Genomic DNA, 14,073 nt, shown 5'->3' on the forward strand with positions numbered 1-14,073 from the left:
GACTGTCAGAGAATACAACAAAATATAGATAGATTGGAGAGTTGGGCAGAGAAATGGCAGATGGAGTTCAATCCAGGCAAATGTGAGGTGATGCATTTTGGAAGATCAAATTCAAGAGCGGACTATATGGTCAATGGAAGGGTCCTGGGGAAAATTGATGTGCAGAGAGATCTGGGAGTTCACGTGCATTGTACCCTGAAGGTGGCAACGCAGGTTGATAGAGTGGTCAAGAAGGCATACAGCATGCTTGCCTTCATCGGACGGGGGTATTGAGTACAAGAGTAGGCAGATCATGTTACAGTTGTCTAGGACTTTGGTTAGGCCACATTTGGAATACTGCGTGCAGTTCTGGCCGCCACATTACCAGAAGGATGTGGATGCTTTAGAGAGGGTGCAGAGGAGGTTCACCAGGATGTTGCCTGGTATGGAGGGTGCTAGCTATGAAGAAAGGTTGAGTAGATTAGGATTGTTTTCGTTGGAAAGACGGAGGTTGAGGGGGGACCTGATTGAGGTATACAAAATTATGAGAGGTATGGACAGGGTGGATAGCAACAAGCTTTTTCCAAGAGTGGGGGTGTCAGTTACAAGGGGGTCACGATTTCAAGGTGAGAGAGGGAAAGTTTAAGGGAGATGTGCGTGGAAAGTTTTTTACGCAGAGGGTGGTGGGTGCCTGGAACGCTTTGCCAGCGGAGGTGGTAGAGGCGGGCACGATAGCATCATTTAAGAGGCATCTAGACAGGTATATGAACGGGCAGCAACAGAGGGAAATAGACCTTGGAAAATAGGAGACAGGTTTAGATAAAGGATCTGGATCGGCGCAGGCTGGGAGGGCCGAATGGCCTGTTCCTGTGCTGTAATTTTCTTTGTTCTTTGTTCCTCAGTCCACACCAGTCCTTTTCTTTTCATGACGTCCATCGCTTCCTCAGGCGACTCAAAATAAAAATGTTGCTCCTCATACGTGACCCAGAGATGGGCCGAATACAGCAGTCCAAACTTCACCTTTTTCTTAAAAATGGTCGACTTTATTTGATTAAACCCCGCTCTTTTCCTGGCCACCTCGACACTCAAGTCCTGATAGATCCGCAGGATACTGTTCTCCCATTTACAGCTCCGTGTCTGCCTGGCCCACTGTAAAATACGCTCCTTGTCCAAGTACCTGTGGAATCTCATCACCATTGCCCTCGGGGGGGGGGGTTTATGTGGACAGCATAATCAAAGACTCCTCCCACCCACCTCACTCTTCCAACTTCTTCCATCCCTGCTGTTCACACACTCCTAAACGACTCTCTTGTGAACTGACCTGATTAACACCACACCCCGTATGCTTCACCTGATGCCAGTGTTTATGTAGTTACATTGTGTTGCCCTATTATGTATTTTCTTTTAATTTTATTTTCATGTACTTAATGATCTGTTGAGGTGCTCGCAGAAAAATACTTTTCACTGTACCTCCGTACACGTGACAATAAATTAATCCAATCCAATCCAGTTTGTACAGGTTCCACCTTCCTCAGAATTGGTCCCAATGCCCCTGGAATCTGAAATCCCCCACCCCTCATCTCTTCAGCCATGTATTCATCTGATATATCCTGCTATTTTGACTCTGGCTAGCACATGGCACTGGGATCACTACCTTTGGCGACCGAATTCTCAACTTTCTTCCTCATTCCCTATATCTGCTTTTAGGACCTCATCCCTTTTTTTAACCAACGTGTACCACGACTACTTGCTGTACACATTCCCCCTCTAGAACGTCCTGTTACCGCTCCGAGACACCTTGAACGGGCACCAGGGAGGCAACATACCATCCTGGAGTCCTGTTTATGGTGACAGAACGGGGCAGCATGGTAGCATAGTGGTTAGCACAATTGCTTCACAGCTCCAGGGTCCCAGGTTCGATTCCGGCTTGGGTCACTGTCTGTGCGGAGTCTGCACATCCTCCCCGTGTGTGCTTGGGTTTCCTCCGGGTGCTCCAGTTTCCTCCCACAGTCCAAAGATGTGCAGGTTAGGTGGATTGGCCATGGTAAATTGCCCTTAGTGTCCAAAATTGCCCTTGGTGTTGGGTGGGGTTACTGGGTTATGGGGATAGGGTGGAGGTGTTGACCTTGGGTAGGGTGCTCTTTCCAAGAGCCGGTGCAGACTCGATGGGCCGAATGGCCCCCTTCTGCACTGTAAATTCTATGAGAAGCACCTATCTGTTCCCCTTACAATTGAATCCCCTATAACAGAACATACAGTGCAGAAGGAGGCCATTCGGCCCATCGAGTCTGCACCGACCCATCTAAGCCCTCACTTCCACCCCATCCCCGCAACCCAATAACCCCATCTAACCTTTTTTGGTCACTAAGGGCAATTTATCATGGGCAATCCACCTAACCTGCACGTCTTTGGACTGTGGGAGGAAAGTGGAGCACCCGGAAGAAACCCACGCAGACACGGGGAGAATGTGCAGACTCCGCACAGACAGTGACCCAGCAGTGAATCGAACCTGGGACCCTGGCGCTGTGAAGCCACAGTGCTAATCACTTGTGCTACCGTGTTGCCCACAAACTATTGCATTACCACATTTTGTGCTCCTCCCCTCTGTAGCAGAACCAACTGTGGTACAGCGAATTAGGCTGGTGCTTCTTTCCCCTTAGAGGTCATTACCCTCAACTGTGTCCAAAGCAGTATATCTGTTTTGCAGGCAAATGGCTACAGGAGATTCCAGCAGTGCCTGCCTAGCCCTCTTGCATTGCCTGATGGTCATCCATTCCCTTCCTGCCTGTGGAGTCTGAGGCTGCAGTGTAACCACCTCTCTATACGTGCTATCCACGACACTCAGATTTGCGGATGGTCCACAATGTCCCGATCCACCTCCAGCTCTGAAACCTGGGCTTCCAGGAGCTGCAGCTAGAGCACTTCCTGCTGACCCTGGGTACTGGAAATGTTTCCAGTCTCCCATATAGAGCACAAGGAACAAACCATGACTTTGAGCTCTCCTGCCATGTGTTGCCCCCTTATATTAAAGTTTTAGAATAAGCATAATATCAGATTGTATCCAATTCTCTAGGGCCCTTCTTCCATTTGCCTCGTTACTACCGCATATAGCCCTATATCCCACCAAAAGACCTCTCAAACTCTTAGTGACAGAAGTATTGAATACTTAACCTTATCCACGACTTACCAATCAGCTCTCTCCGCCTTCTGTTCTCTACTAGTCCAGCAGGACAAGTCCATTCTCTGAAGATTTAAAAATTAGAAAGCAAGGAGAAAAAATACCTCCCTCCCCTCTGCACCAAATTCTCACTCTACTCCAGATTCCCTAAACCCACACTCATGCTGGCTGTGCCTCACTCCAGATGGGTTCACTGTGCCTCACTCCAGATGGGTTCACTGTGCCTCACTCCAGATGGGTTCACTGTGCCTCACTCCAGATGGGTTCACTGTGCCTCACTCCAGATGGGTTCACTGTGCCTCACTCCAGATGGGTTCACTGTGCCTCACTCCAGATGGGTTCACTGTGCCTCACTCCAGATGGGTTCACTGTGCCTCACTCCAGATGGGTTCACTGTGCCTCACTCCAGATGGATGTTCTCCCACTGCTTGCAAATCTCAAGTTTTGCTTTGGATCACACACACATTCAACATTGTCCAAATACTACAGCTGTAACACATCATCTGCGCTGCTATCTTTATTTTGATTTTATTTAACTAATTTGTTTCAAGTTTAGATCATCACTTGACAATTATCTGTAGTCTTTTATGGAGTTTAACTTGTTAATACTATGAATTTAATACATTTAAGATTGCAGTAACGGTTGAAACTACTTTAGTGGGGGAGGGGGGGGTCCTTAAAACTCACCAGTTACCTACATTCGCACCTAATTATTGCCTTCAGTGTCTGCTCTCGGGTCTTGCTGTCTCTGCTTCCCTCTCTTGGACCACTGCAGAACAACACCTCACCCCTCGCTGAGCAAATTCCTAGATTTATGTTCTTTGTCTTGCAACCTCCAGCTGCAGCTTCGCGTACACACGCTCTCTATCAGCCACTCCACCCAGCTCTCCCCGCCTCCTTCCAGGCATAAAGCAGCCTTGGCACCCATCCTCTAGAGTCGGTGTGTTTCTGCTTTTCTATCTCTGACCCCATCCCACCTGTTGTACCAAATGAACAGAATTGCTGTTGGACATTGCTGCAAGAATTCTGAACTTTTGCAGTTACTGAAAATCTGAGTCACAATACAGATAGTGTAGTGTGCTGGTGATTCTGCTTCACTGTTTTTAATTACAATAATCCTCTGTCTATTTTCCAAGTGTTAATCAATATTTCACAAATAATAGGCATAAAAGCAAATTACTGCGGATGCTGGAATCTGAAACCAAAAGAGAAAATGCTGGAAAATCTCCAGTCTGGCAGCATCTGTAGGAAGACAAAAGAGCTAACGTTTCGAGTCCAGATGACGCTTTGTCAAAAGCTAAAAGTGGGAGATATTTCTACTGTGGGGTGAGGTAATGAAAGATGAGTCATAGCCACTTTCTGGTTTCAGAAATAATAATTGAACTTGTTGCTTTTACAGGTTCTTGGATACTTCCAAGCAGGCAATTGGGATGCTCTTTATTCACTTTGCCAATGTCTATTTGTCTGACCTGACTGAAGAAGACCCGTGTTCACTGTGAGTGATGTCATTTCAAAAGTCTTAAATCTCAATTTTCCATGTTTTTGGTTTAAATGTGTTCATAGGCTCTGCTCACTTTAATCTACCATGAGTTTTAAAATTCATGAATACAGATGGTGACCTTTGTTTTGAGTACGAACCGGAGCACTTTTCACTAACCATCGCTCACTGTTGATTGTCATTTGCTGCTGCTCAAAGCTTGCCTGTCACCACTGCCCATAGTTCACTTTGTCATTTACTGATTGTCATTGATCATTGTCACTTACTGTCGCTTGTACAGCGCACATAACATGCCAAGGTGCTTGACAAGGTGTAAATCAAACAAAATTTGAATATTTTCATTACTCTTGTAGGCAGTGCTTTAAAAGTAGTTATTCCTCCAATCTCACCCACCCAAACTTTAGCCAAAACCTTAGATCTGTTTTCCAAGGACCAAGTACCATTAGCTAATAGGGTTAGCTTACCTTTGTCTACTGTAATAATATTGTACACCTCTATCAAATCTCCTTACTCAAAAGAGGAATATCCAGATTTCTCCAACCTTTTTTATTCTTTCATGGGATGTGGGTGTCACCGGCATTGCCTATCCCTAATTGCCCTTGAGAAGGCAGTAGTGAATTGACTTTATGAACCACTGCAGTCCATGTGGTATAGGTACACCCACAAAGCTATTCAGAAAAGAGTGCCAGGATTTTCACCCTGCGAAAGTGAAGAAATGGGATGTAGTTCCAAATCTTGATGATGTGTGGCTTGAAAGGGAACTTGTCATTTTTTAAATTATTCATTCATGGGCTGTGAGCATTGTTGGCTGGGCCAGCTGTTATTGCTCGGGACAGACAAAAATGATAGTGGTGGTGTTGCATCGCTGATTAAAGAGGAAATCAACACAATATTGAGGAAAGGTATCAGTTCTGACGATATGGAATTTGTGTGGGCAGAGCTGAGAAACACCAAAGAGCAAAAAACATTAGTGGGGGTGGTATATAGACCCCCAAACTGGAGTACTGATGTTGGGAATGGCATTAAACAGGAAATTAGAGACACATGCAATAAAGGAACATCTGTAATTATGGATGATTTAAATCTGCATAAAGATTGGGCAAATAAAATTTCCCACAATACAGTAGAGGAGGAATTCCTGGAGTGTATACATTGAAGAACCAACCGGAGAACGAGCCATCCTAGACTGGGTACTGGGTAATGAGAAAGGAATAATTGGCAATCGAGTTGTGTGAGATGAGCGGCCATAATTTAAAAAATATATATTTTTATTCTCCTTTTTGACATTTTCTCCCGAATTTATACCCACCACAATAAACAATAATCAGCACCAAATATGTCAATCCCAATGACAATAACAACGATCCCATCCTCCCACCAACCCCCAAACATCAGCCCGCATGTTTACATAAACAAATGACAAATAGGAATCGGGGATTACCAATAGTCATCCTTAATATACACAGCCCCCAACCCTCCCACCCCCCCCCCCCAACTAATGTTCGATGTTATCCAACTCTTGAAAGTGCATAATGAATAATGCCCATGAATTGTAGAACCCCTGCGTCTTTCCCTCAGTTCAAACTTAACCTTCTCAAGGGTCAAGTATTCCAACAGGTCCCCCCCCGCCACGCCAGGGTACAGGGTGGAGAGGCTGCTCTCCATCCCATCAGGATCCGCCTTCGAGCGATCAACGAGACGAAGGCTACGATATCTGCCTCCGCACCCATTTCCAACCCTGGCTGGTCCGACACCCCTAATATGGCCTCCCAGGGACCCGGGTCCAGTTTCACGTGCACCACCTTGGAAATTACCCTAAAAACCTCCTTCCAGTACTCCCCTAGCTTTGGACAGGACCAAAACATTTAAACGTGATTAGCGGGGTTCTCCCCGCAACGCTCACACACATCTTCTACTCCTTCAAAGAATCGGCTCATCCTCGCCCTCGTGAGGTGTGCTCTGTATACCACCTTCAGCTGTATCAGCCCCAACCTCGCACATGAGGTGGAGGCATTTACTCTCCGGAGCACCTCACACCAGACCCCCTCCTCTATAACCTCTCCCAACTCTTCCTCCCACTTTGCTTTGATCCCTTCCAGTGGTGCCTTATCCTCTTCCAAAATAGCTCCGTACACCGCTGACACTACCCCCTTCTCCAGTCCCCTTGTTGTCAACATGTTCCCCAGCAATGTGGAGGTCGGTTCCTCCGGGAAGCTCTATATCTCCTTCCTGGCAAAATCTTGAACCTTCGTATATCTAAACACTTCTCCCTGCTCCAGCCCATACTTTGCTTCCAGCTCCCTCAATCCTGCAAACCGACCTCTAAGAAACAAATATTTTAGCGTCTTAATCCCCTTCTCTTCCCATTTCCGAAAACTTCCATCCCACCTCCCTGGCTCAAACCTGTGGTTCCCCCGAATCGGCATTTCCCTTGACCCTGCCCCCAATCCGAAGTGTTGGCGAAACTCCCTCCAGATTTTCAATGAGGCTATTATTACCGGACTCCCTGAGTATTTCCCCGGAGCTATCAGGAGCGGCGCTGTTGCTAGTGCTTTCAGCCCCGCCCCCCTGCACAAACTCTCCTCCATTCTGACCCACTGGGAATCAACCCCTCTGACCCAGCCCCGCACCTTCTCCACATTCGCTGCCCAGTAGTAGTACATCGGGTTCGGGAGACCCAAACCCCCTGCCTGCCTTCCCCTCTGTAGCAGCACCTTTCTCACTCTGGTCACCTTCCCTCCCCATATGAACCAGGTAATCCTTCCCTAAATCTCCCTGAAATGAGCGGCCATAATATAGAATTTTTGATCAAGCTGGAGGACGGCACAGTTGGTTGAGACTAAGTCCTGAATCTTAATAAAGGAAACTGATGGTATGAGGTGCAAGTTGGCTCTGATAGATTGGGCAATGTTACTTAAAGGGATGACTGTGAATAGACAATGGTAAATATTGAAACAGCGCAAGGGTGAACTGCAACAATTGTTTATTCCTGACTGGCGCAAAAGTAAAATGGGAAAGTTGGCCAAACCATGACTTAGAAAGGAAATTAGAGAGAGTATTAGATCCAAGGAAGAGGTGTACAGATTGGCCACGAAAGACAACAGACCTGCGTATTGGCAGCAGTTTAAAATTCACCAAAGGAAGACCAAAGGGATTGATTAAGAGTACGAGAGAAAGCGTGTGGGGAACATAAAAACTAATCGTTTCTATAGGTTTGTGAAGAAAAAAGATTGGTGTACGCAGATGTAGGTTCCTTACAGTTGGAAACAGGGGAATGTATAATGGGGAACAAAGAAATGGCTGACCACCTAAGTACGTACTTTGGTTCTGTTCTCACAAAGGAGGACACAAATAATACCAGATATATTGGGGAACATGGCTTAGTGAGAGGGAAGAACTGAAGGATATCAGTATTGGTAGAAAAATGGTGTTGGGGAAATTGATGGGACTGAAGGCTGATAAATCCCAAGGCCTGATAATCTACATCCCAGAGTACCCAAGAAAGTGGCCCTAGAAATAGTGGATACATTGGTGGTCACCTTCCAAGGTTCTACAGAAACTCCCAAGAATTCCTCCGGATTGGAGGGTAGCTAATGTAACCTCACTATTTAAAAAGGGAGGTAAAGGAATTTTTGTTGGTAGTGAGGAAAATGTTGGCGTCCATTCTAAAAGATTTCAGAGCAGAGCACTTGGAAAACAGTGGCAGGATCGGACAGAGTTCACATTGATTGATTTATGAAAGGGAAATCTTTCTTTTAAAATATTTTATTCAGGTATTTATAAAAACACATAACAGCAGAAATAAAATTGTACAACATGATAAATAACCAACAACCCCCTTCCGCCCCCTGCCCTACCCCCCTTCCCATTCTGCTGTCCCCATTTTAACCTCCTTATCCATCCATCACCCTTCCCCTCTGCTGACACCTCAATCCTCCTCAAAGTAGCCAATTAATGGCTTCCATCTTCGGCGAATCCTTTCACCGACGCCCCTCAAGCCAAACTTGATCCTCTCCAAGCTCAGGAATTCCGGCAGATCACTCACCTACACCCATGCTTTCGGCAGCTCCGAATCCCTCCACTCAAGCAAAACCTGTCTCCGGGTTATCAAGGAGGCTAAGGCCAAGACATGGGCCCCTCTCACCTCCTAGACTCCTGGGTCTTATGCTACCATCTGGACTCCAGGCCACCTTCACCCCCATTACGTCTCCAATGAAAATGAAAAAATGAAAATCGCTTATTGTCACGAGTAGGTTTCGATGAAGGTACTGTGAAAGGCCCCTAGTTGCCACATTCCGGCGCCTGTTCGGGGAGGCTGGTACGGGAATCGAACCGTGCTGCTGGCCTGCTTGGTCTGCTTCAAAAGCCAGCGATTTAGCCCAGTGAGCTAAACCAGCCCCTAACGCCCTGCTTCAGTTTCAGACATGCCCAAAACATGTGGACATGATTCGCAGGCCTCCCCGTGCGCCGCCAACACCTATCCTCAATCCCTCAAAGAACATACTCATCCTGACCACCGTCATGTGCTCCCGCTGGACTACTTTAAACTGGATAAGGCCGACACCATCAGTGGGTCACCGAGTACATTGCCGGCGAGAATGGCAAAGGCACCGTCGACAATGCCCCTAAGCTTATAGAACATAGAACACTACAGCGCAGTACGGGCCCTTCGGCCCTCGATGTTGCGCCGACCTGTGAAACCATCTGAAGCCTATCTGACCTACACTATTCCATTTTCATCCATATGTCTATCCAGTGACCACTTAAATGCCCTTAAAGTTGGCGAGTCTACTACTGTTGCAGGCAGGGCGTTCTACACCCCTACTACTCTCTGAGTAAAGAAACTGCCTCTGACATCTGTCCTATATCTATCACCCCTCAATTTAAAGCTATGTCCCCTCGTGTTGGTCATCACCATCCGAGGAAAAAGACTCTCACTGTCCACCCTATCTAACCCTCTGACTATCTTACATGCCTCTATTAAGTCACCTCTCAGCCTTCTCCTCTCTAACGAAAACAACCTCAATTCCCTGAGCCTTTCCTCGTAAGACCTTCCCTCCATACCAGGCAACATCCTAGTAAATCTCCTCTGAACCCTTTCCAAAGCTTCCACATCCTTCCTATAATGTGGTGAACAGAACTGCACGCAGTACTCCAGGTGCGGCCGCACCAGAGTTATGTACAGCTGCAGCATGACCTTGTGGTTCCGAAACTCAATCCCCCTGCTTATAAAGGCTAGCACACCATATGCCTTCTTAACAGCCCTATTAACCTGGGTGGCAACTTTCAGGGATTTATGTACCTGGATGCCGAGATCTCTCTGTTCATCTACACTACTAAGAATCTTGCCATTAGCCCAGTACTCTGCATTCCTGTTACTCCTTCCAAAGTGAACCACCTCACACTTTTCCGCATTAAACTCCATCTGCCACCTCTCAGCCCAGCTCTGCAGCTTATCTATGTCCCTCTGTATCCTATAACATCCTTCAGCACTATCCACAATTCCACCGACCTTCGTGTCATCTGCAAATTTACTAACCCATCCTTCTACACCCTCTTCCAGGTCATTTATAAAAATGACAAACAGCAGTGGCCCCAAAACAGATCCTTGCGGTACACCACTAGTAACTGAACTCCAGGATGAACATTTGCCATCAACCACCACCCTCTGTCTTCTTTCAGCTAGCCAATTACTGATCCAAACCGCTAAATCACCTTCAATTCCATACTTCCTTATTTTCTGCAATAGCCTACCGTGGGGAACCTTATCAAACGCCTTACTGAAATCCATATACACCACATCAACAGCTTTACCCTGATCCACCTGTTTGGTCACCTTCTCAAAAAACTCAATAAGGTTTGTGAGGCATGACCTACCCTTCACAAAACCGTGTTGACTATCGCTAATCAACTTGTTCTTTTCAAGATGATTATAAACCCTATCTCTTATAACCTTTTCCAACATTTTACCCACAACCGAAGTAAGGCTCACAGGTCTATAATTACCAGGGTTGTCTCTACTCCCCTTCTTGAACAAGGGGACAACATTTGCTATCCTCCAGTCTTCCGGCACTATTCCTGTCGACAAAGACGACATAAAGATCAAGGACAAAGGCTCTGCAATCTCCTCCCTGGCTTCCCAGAGAATCCTAGGATAAATCCCATCTGGCCCAGGGGACTTATCTATTTTGACATTTTCCAAAATTGCTAACACCTCCTTTTGAACCTCAATTCCATCTAGCCTGGTCGACTGAACCTGAGTGTTCTCCTCGACAACATTGTCTTTCTCCAGTGTAAACACTGACGAAAAATATCCATTTAACGCTTCCCCTATCTCCTCTGATTCCACACACAACTTTCCACGACTATCCTTGATTGGCCCTAATCTTACTCTAGTCATTCTTTTGTTCCTGATATACCTATAGAAAGCCTTAGGGTTTTCCTTGATCCTATCCGCCAACGACTTTTCGTGTCCTCTCCTCGCTCTTCTTAACTCTCCCTTTAGGTCCTTCCTGGCTAACCTGTAACTCTCAAGTGCCCTAACTGAGCCTTCATGTCTCATCCGAACATAAGCCTTCTTCTTCCTCTTGACAAGTGCTTCAACTTCCTTAGTAAACCACGGTTCACTTGCTCGACAACTTCCTCCCTGCCTGACAGGTACATACTTATCAAGGACACGCAGTAGCTGTTCCTTGAAAAAGCTCCACATTTCGATTGTACCCATCCCCTGCAGTTTCCTTCCCCATCCTATACATCCTAAATCTTGCCGAATAGCATCATAATTGCCTTTCCCCCAGCTATAATTCTTGCCTTGCGGTATATACCTATCCCTGCCCATTGCTAAAGTAAACATAACCGAGTTGTGATCACTATCACCAAAGTGCTCACCTACATCTAAATCTAACACTTGGCCGGGTTCATTACCCAGTATCAAATCCAATGTGGCCTCGCCCCTTGTTGGCCTGTCTACATACTGTGTCAGAAAACCCTCCTGCACACACTGCACAAAAACTGACCCATCTATAGTACTCGAACTATAGTATTTCCAGTCAATATTTGGAAAGTTAAAGTCCCCCATAACAACTACCCTGTTACTCTCGCTCCTGTCGAGAATCATCTTTGCAATCCTTTCCTCTACATCTCTGGAACTATTCGGAGGTCTATAGACAACTCCCAACAGGGTGACCTCTCCTCTACTGTTCCTAACCTCAGCCCATACTACCTCAGTAGACGAGTCCTCAAGCGTCCTTTCTACCGCCGTAATACTTTCCTTGATTAACAATGCCACACCCCCCCTCTTTTACCATCTTCCCTGTTCTTACAGAAACATCTAAATCCTGGAACCTGCAACAACCATTCCTGTCCCTGCTCTACCCATGTCTCCGAAATTGCCACAACATCGAGATCCCAGGTACCAACCCATGCTGCAAGTTCACCCACCTTATTCCGGATGCTCCTGGCGCTGAAGTAGACACACTTCAAACCAGCGTCCTGCTTGCCGGTGCCCTCTTTAGGACTTTTAACCCTATCCCTGACCTCACTACTCTCAACATCCTGTACACTGGGACTACAATTTAGGTTCCCATCCCCCTGCTGAATTAGTTTAAACCACCTGCTGAATTAGCTTGTTCTCCTGCAGAAAGCTGCCTCCACCTGCCCCCATACCTACCCCCTCCCCCTCCACCCATTCTCTGACCGTAGCGATGTTAGCTGCCCAGTATTAATTCATTATATTAGGCAACACCAAAGCCCCGCTCCAGAAAAAGCCCTCTTGACCTGCATGGTTTTCCCCACCCACGCAAACCCCGAGATTAGTGCGCTGACTTTAAAAAAAAAAAGATTTTGGGACAAAGATTGGGAGGTTCTGAAATATAAATCGGAACCTTGGCAGCACCATCATCACTGTCAGCACCCTTCCCACCAGCGACAGTGGCAGCACATTCCACCTTTTAAAATCCCCCTTCATCTGCACCATCGAGTCTCAATCAGGATCCCTCGCTCTTTCCCATGTTCAGCTTGTACCCGGAGAACTGATCAAAGTCGTCCAAAATTCCCGTAATACTGCCAGTGCCCCCCAATGAATCAGAGATGTATAACAGGTTGTCCGCGTACAGCGCAAACTGTGGCCGACCTCCCCACAATCCTTTTCCAACCTCTCGATGCTCTAAGCTCCATAGCCAATGGCTCTATTGCTAAGGCGGGCACCTCTGCCTTGTCCCATGGTGCAAATCGAAACATCCCAAACTCACCCAATTCATCCGCACACTTGCAACCGGCGCCCTTTACAGCAACAGGATCCAGTCTACAAACCCCTGCCCAAACCCAATCTGTCCCAACACCTCCCACAGATGCTCCCACTCCACCGGTCGAAAGCCTTGTCCGCGTCCATCGCCACTACCACCGTCACTTCCTGCCCTTCAGGGGGCATCATAATCACATTAAGCAGCCTCCTCACATTTGCCAACAACTGTCTCCCTTTCACAAACCATGTTTGGTCCTCACGTATCACCCCCAGGACACAGTCCTCAATTTGCAAAGCCAACTCCTTCGCCAACAACTTAGCATCCACATTCAGCAATGATATCGGACGGTACGATCTACACTGGGGCTGGTTTAGCTCACTGGGCTAAATCGTTGGCTTTTACAGCAGGCCAGCAGCACGGTTCGATTCACGTACCAGCCTCCCCGGGCAGGCGCCGGAATGTGGCGACTAGGGGCTATTCACAGTAACTTCTTTGAAGCCTACTTGTGACAATAAGCGATTTTCATTTCATTTCATTTTTTCACACTTCTCTGGGTCCTTATCTTTTTTCAGTATCAGACAGATGGATGTCTACGATAGTGGAGGGGGTAGTGCCCGCCTCTCCCTAGCCTCATTTTATGCCCTCGCCAGCAATGGCCCCAAACCTTTTATAAAACTCCAGCGGAAACCCATCCGGACCCGGGGCCTTCCCTGCCTGCATCATGCTCACCATCACATCCCTCAACTCACTAGAGCCCCCCCAAACCTTGCAGCAACTCCTCGCCCACCCGAGGAAACTCCAACCCATCCAGGAACCGCCACATCTCCTCCCCCCCGCCCCCTCCCCCCGCCCGGCAGCTCCGACTCGTACAACCTCCTATAAAATTCCGCAAACAACCCATTCACCCCCACTGGGTCTAGCACCAGCCTTCCCGCCCCCTCCTTCACTCTACCAATCTACCAATCTCCCTCGTCGCCTCCTGTTTCCTAAGCTGGTGGGACAACATCCTGCTCGCCTTCTCCCCATATTCATATATTGCCCCCCTCATCCTCTGCAACTGTTCTACCGCCTTCCCCGTGGATACCAATCCAGACTCCATCTAGAGCCTCTGCCTCTCCCTCAGTAGCTCTGCCTCCGGGGCCTCTGAATACCTCCTGTCGACCCTCAGAATCTCT

At 47.3% G+C, this 14,073-nt stretch overlaps 1 protein-coding gene across 1 annotated transcript in view; it reads left to right on the forward strand.

Annotated features, from left to right (window-relative positions):
* LOC119973697 (store-operated calcium entry regulator STIMATE-like) overlaps positions 1 to 14,073 on the forward strand; it is a 194,117-nt gene that overhangs the window by 23,268 nt on the left and 156,776 nt on the right. Inside the window, exon 3 of the mRNA XM_038812072.1 lies at positions 4,557 to 4,652. Within this exon, the coding sequence (XP_038668000.1) occupies positions 4,557 to 4,652 (96 nt within the window). The remainder of the gene's footprint in view (positions 1 to 4,556; positions 4,653 to 14,073) is intronic.

Source organism: Scyliorhinus canicula, chromosome 11 (assembly GCF_902713615.1).
Source record: "Scyliorhinus canicula chromosome 11, sScyCan1.1, whole genome shotgun sequence".
NCBI classification, from domain to species: Eukaryota; Metazoa; Chordata; class Chondrichthyes; order Carcharhiniformes; family Scyliorhinidae; genus Scyliorhinus; species Scyliorhinus canicula.